Source organism: Thunnus thynnus, chromosome 23 (genome assembly GCF_963924715.1).
Source record: "Thunnus thynnus chromosome 23, fThuThy2.1, whole genome shotgun sequence".
Classification (NCBI taxonomy): Eukaryota; Metazoa; Chordata; class Actinopteri; order Scombriformes; family Scombridae; genus Thunnus; species Thunnus thynnus.
In genome coordinates this window covers 20,384,456-20,390,455 of record NC_089539.1, presented here as the reverse complement: position 1 = coordinate 20,390,455, position 6,000 = coordinate 20,384,456, and the positions used below count along the sequence as shown (strand labels likewise).

Below are 6,000 nucleotides of genomic sequence, written 5' to 3'. Positions count from 1 at the left end.
AATTTACGCCTATTTTATGTATGAATTCCTTATGGTGCTCACAGGAAGGTTTGATCTTTACAACAGAGCTTACATCATGTAGTCTGTCTGATCTGTCATGTATAATGGATGAGATATTCAGAAATAAAAAAAAAAGTCCCAAAAGGAAACACATCACGAATTTTTTTTTTTTAATAGAAAAACAAAGATTTATTTTCTCATTTGAAAAAAAAAATGTTATGGAAAACCCATAACCAGAAACTAATGCACATATAAGAGACAGATATTTGAAAATATACATTATGGACTTACAAATACAGCTTTGGATGAAGGGTGCATGTCACTCTGGAAGAGCAGACAGAAATAGTGTTCGGGCCAGTTTGGGAAAAACAAAGACGAATGTGGTAAGAAAACAAAAAGGAAAAAGTCATCTCAGCGTTTCTTAGAAAGGCTTAAGCGCCTTAAAACTCCCTATTTGGCTTTTCTGAAGGGACACAAACAGAGTACTGAGTCACACAGTAGAAGGATTAAGCTGCATTGAAAAGGCATCAGTCCCATTTCATCCTCCTCATCATCACAGTGAAACAGGGCGAGGGAGCGTGGAGCTACATTGTTCACTTCCCTCTGTGTCCAAATTTACGATGCTGCTATCACGTCACATGTGGAAAAAACGTCGCTATGAATTTTCTAAGATGTTCCCACTGCAATTTTTCCATCTTACTGACACATCAGTATTTTAGAGAAACGGCTGACTTGCTAATTTCAAGTAAAATAATCATCCTAGGAGTCATTACAATTCATACATTTTAAAAGGTCATCGCAGGGCAGGACTTCCTGTGCTAGTTTTAGACACCGTCATCTAAAATGAGTCACTTCCCAGCTGTGCAAGAGTCAAGTGTGAAAAGGCTGAAAGGAATTATTATGAGCAATTAAAAAGGTACAGCAGTAATCACTCATGGGTCTCTCTGTGGCTCAAAACAAGTCTCAACAGGTGGGAGTCCTTTCAAGTCTGGACTTTGAACCGTCAGAACGTTGTTGCGGTTGTTCCCGACGGACGTGAACGCAGCACAACATTAAAGGCTTCACACACATTTCTTCTGTTCACCTTGTAAATAAAAAAAAAGGCAATTCAATAAAATCAGGATCTTTAAGTCAAGCAAGCCTTTTGTTTCTAATCGTCAAGGAGGAATCACAGATAGGCTGTCGGTGCTGCTTACAAGTATCAGGTCGGCCTCTGTTACAGCTTACAAAGCAAGCTAGTCGATGCTAAAGCTGCCGTCTTTGGAACTGAGAAAAGATCGTCGACTCTCGGAACAGTTTTTACTTCTCAAATCTCTTTGAGAAGTAAAAATTACCGAAAAACATGAAACATATTTTACATGACGAAAACCTCAAAGCATCAAATGAACACAACAGGAGCTTTCCTATAAAGGAATAGTTTTTTGAGAAATACACTTGTAAATGAAAAAGGTGATTAGCTGATTAGCTTAGCTTAGCATAAAGACTGGAAACCGGGAGAAACAACAAAATACAGCTACCAGCACCTGTAACGCTCACTAATTAATACGTTATGTACAACGTTTATACATATATGTTGTGCCGGGAAGCAGACAGAACCAGGCTAGCTGTTTCTCCTCGCTTAGTCTTCAAGCTAACATAAGCTAACCAGGTAGTGGCTGTAGAGCTGCAACAATTAAACAAGCTGTTTCACAACCTCCAAAAACATCAGAAGAAGAACAAGATTCGAGTATTCAATTGACAGAAAATATTTTGATAATTTTGGAGATAAAAATGCTAAATTTCTCTGTTTCCAGCTTCTTAAATGTAAATATGTTTTGATTTTTTTTAGTCCTATATGACAGTAAACTGAATATCGTTGGGTTCTGGACTGTTAGTCGGGACAAAACAAGAAGTTTTAGGTTGCATCTTGGGCTTTTTCCAGCTTTATATTTACCATACAAACAGTGGTATCTTCTAATCCAGGGGTCAGCAATTAGATTCAACTATGGCTCAGGATTTTTCACTGGGGGCCTTTTAACCAGTGCAGTGGAAACGTGGGCCTATGTGTTTTATTTCTTTTAATTCATTTAAGAGTAAAATGTATTCTTAAATGACTTAATTGATTTATAGCATTGTATGTAGGATTGTAATATTGTGTTTCCCATTAGTTCAGTAAGTGAGGCGTAACAGTTTATTTTACTCATTCATCTAGAAATGACTCGTATGCAAATACAGTAAATGTTCTGTGTTGATTGCAGTACTGTTGTTGTAGCCACAGAAAAAAAAGGCACCTGCACCCAATTTCTGTTAAACTGACACCTATTTGTGTTCACAAAGAACAATTCTGCTTCTCTAAAGCTGTGGAATTAAAACAGTGTTAGAATTCACACATGAAAATGTTATTTCTGGTAGTTTAATTAGACTTAATTTCAGCACTGTGCGCTGTTCCAATAACATGATGCAACCACTGTTTGTGAGGGCAGAATTAGATGTAGCAAGTTGCTATTTATTTTGTTATCTACAGCAGATTTGGGAAGAATTATGTAAAAGCTTTAACATAAACAATGAAAGTCAAAAGTCCAGCTTTCATCGGTGGGCCAAATTTTTTTTATCTGGAGGGCCGGATTTGGCCCACGTGTCACTATTTGCTTACCACTGTTCTAATATAACACACAGCAACAAGGCAAACAAGTGTATTTCCCAAAAATTCACACTATTTCTTCAAGAAACACAGTATAAACACACAAACAGGTGTACAGTACATGACACAAACACACCCATAGTTTAAAACAAACGTGTATGCCAGACTTCAAAACGTCCTTATGAAGGATGAAGGAGACACTGGTGAAGAAAACAAAAAAAAAACATCACACAAATACAAGAACAGTTCAGACACACAAGTACAAATCAACCTTCAGGTGGATTTGTCTTTGCGTTCGTCACAGCTGGCTGGTGTACGAGGAGGCGTACGGGACTGTAGGCGTGTGCAGGTTCAAGACTGATCGACTGCCAGTGAGGGTTTTGTTTGTTTTAGAGGTGATGCTATAACAAATACACTTCACAGGGCCAGAAATAATCTATTCCAATGCCCCGATATAAGCCCACCCCTCTATGTTTAGACTTTAGTGTCATTTGTTGGTGAGACCACAATGACATGATTGTGGTTTTTATCTGATCAATTCCAGCTGATTTATCCTTTACGACTGTAGTGATACACTGTTACGGCAGCGCTGTGCCGTACTCGTATTTATGCACCTTCAGCTTTGTAGACAGCACGTTGTAGAGCTTTGTCACATTTCTGTCACGAGATATCAGCTTACAAGTATATCTGTGCGTTATTCGTTTAAATTATTTTGGAGAGGCATTCTGGGAAAGGCTCTCCGCCCGTCTGGGGATCTATGTGGACCCCGTTTAAACATGCAAAGCACAGACCCCGTAAATCAAGTCACCGCTGGAGAACTAGGGCTGGTGTAAGGCTACATGTAAACTCCTCCCTGTTTTCCTGCGTCTCCATGACGACGCACCTGCTGGAGACCTGGACGCAGGGTTGGCCGATGTTTGCTGGTCTCGTTTGTACTCCTCAGTGCGGGAGGAGCAATCGTTCCAAAGCGCACTGTAAATGTTCCCAGTTCTTCCACAGCAGCGCTAGAACGGACACTCCCACGCAGGTGAGCGCCAGGTGGAGGCGGCTGCGCAGGAGCGGGGCGGTGAACTTGGCCGCCGTGGAAACGCACACCAAGATCACGGTGACGATTGCCAGCATGATGTTGATGCACTTCCCGAGAAGCACCTTGGCGTCGGTGTTTTCCAGCTGAACCGTTTGTTGCTGCTGCTGCTGGAGCTCGAGCTTCGATACCCGAGTCTGGCACGACTCCAGGACCTCCTGCACACACACACAAACACACACACACACATACACACACACACACAAACACAGTTAAGATCAGAGAAACACTAGAGAGCAATGACTTAGAAGGGAAGGGAAGTCAAACTGCATTAGATATGAATAGACACCAAGCTGTTTATTACTTTATAAATAGCTGTGAGACACTGGAGGCATCTTGGTGGCTCCTGTGTGTGCAATGTAAGCAACAAATCAGTCTAACCTGTCTTTATCTAACCCAAAATAATGTGAATTGTATGACAATTTAGAAAGAATGTGAGTTAAAGCTGCTATAATCAATATTTTTTACAATGACAGTGTGTAATGTGTCAGTTGTGGCTCGTAGATGATGAACCTATCAGCGAATCTGCAGCTCCTCTCGGCTTTATGGAGCTTTACAGCGACTTTCAGCTCATTTTTTATCTGTCCAGCTGCAACTTTACTGTTTTGGTTCAGTCTCAGCGCTCTTATAGTGCCATTTTGGGCCGCAGCAGGCAGCTGTTTTCAGAGAAAAAGCTCTAAAAAGCCACTGTACACTACCTGCTCAGCACAAAACGGCAAACAGACACAGTTGGCTGTAGACTAGCTGGTGAACATAGTGGAGCATTTAGCAGCTTAAGAGACAGATATTTCTCTCAGGAGTTGGTAGAGAGCGTAAACAGAGTGAATATTGGACTTTTATTCACCGAGTCGACAGAAATATGACTCCAAATGGATGATAATGTTGCTCCGTAACTGCTGGATGTGGAGATAAACAACTGTTTGCTGACAGGTTCAACATAATAACTTAAAATGTGTCAGTGTTGTGTCTCACAACCTGTTTCTGCTGCCCCCCAAGTAGCTAGAAATCAGTTAATGTAGGTTAAAGTTTGCTTTTGAGTAATGAATTAATCATTTGATCAGAAGTGACTGAAAATATTGAAAAAATACCCATTAAAACTTGTTTACAGTTGTTGTTTTATGTAACCAAACATCCAAAACGCACAAATATATTACATATTTAATTTCCAAAGATATAAAACAAATAAAAGCAGTAAATTCTCACCTTAAAGAAGAAACACAGTGAATATTTGGTATTTTTGTTTGATTCATGACTGTTTTCTGTCAATCGATCAGCTAATCATTTCAGTTCTCGAGTCAAGTATCCATGTAATCTAAAATCAAACAGATAAATTCCAGCGCTGTACATGTGCAGCATCTTATTCGTTACATAACTGCTTCGTAAAAGGTTAACTGTGTGTCAGTGTGTGTGTGTGTGTTTGTATGCAAAACACACACATATTACCTGTATGTCTCTGGCCCTCTCGTACGCCTGATAGGCAACTTTCTCCTCAATGCTGGCCAGTTCCTGCTTCAAATTACTGGTCTCGTGCTGGTGGAGCTCCGTGAGGTCATTTAACTGGTCCTCCAACCTCTCATACCTGACAGACAGAAACACAACCCCCCACCACCACCACACACACACACACACACACACACACGCATGCAGAGTGGGTGGAGGCAGAGAGCCAAGGAGAGAGCGGGAGAAACGATGCATAATTGAGTGCGTGTGTGGGCGAGTGACAGTACAGCAGTTTATCTACTACTGCAACTAAGCTGCTGAAACATTTGCCCTTGGTTGACTTAGCAACAGTCTGGGGGTTTGTGCATGTGTAAGCCACGCTATCTATTTTTAGTTTTACAAAAGCTTATAATAATGGCCCAGTTAACTGTCAAAAGCTCTTTAAAGTTCAGCACCAGATGTGTGAAAACAGAAATTTGCCCGGTTAGGAGTGTTGTTACAGCGGAGTAGATTCATTTTGTTTGGGTAGTGAAGCACCTGCAGCGGAAGAGGTAATATTTCTTATCAGCTATATTTATTTGACATGTTAGGTGTTAGAACAAAGTTATCTAGATCAGTGATTCCCAATCGTTTTGGCTTGTGACCCTTCAGCACAGATTCTGGATGTAGGATCCTCTGAAGGACTTTTATAGGCTCAAGAGGATGAAAGCATCCGATATTTTTCAAGGAAATAAGCAAATATTTGAGAGAGTCAAAGAAAAAGAAAAATATACATGATTTTGTTGCACAGAAATATATAGATTTTCTTTCTTATCTCTCTAATCATCTTGAACCCCTTTAGAAATATCTTGGTTAG

The 6,000-nt window shown here is 40.3% G+C and overlaps 1 protein-coding gene across 1 annotated transcript in view; it reads right to left on the bottom strand.

Annotated features, from left to right (window-relative positions):
• Window positions 1-1,586: 1,586 nt before the first annotated feature.
• The window catches only part of tmcc3 (transmembrane and coiled-coil domain family 3), a 32,261-nt gene continuing 27,847 nt past the window's right edge, over window positions 1,587-6,000 (bottom strand). The window contains exons 4-5 of the mRNA XM_067581543.1: window positions 5,148-5,283; window positions 1,587-3,862 (exon numbers count right to left, since the gene is read on the bottom strand). Coding sequence (XP_067437644.1) covers window positions 3,560-3,862; window positions 5,148-5,283 — 439 coding nt within the window. The 3' untranslated portion in view covers window positions 1,587-3,559. The remainder of the gene's footprint in view (window positions 3,863-5,147; window positions 5,284-6,000) is intronic.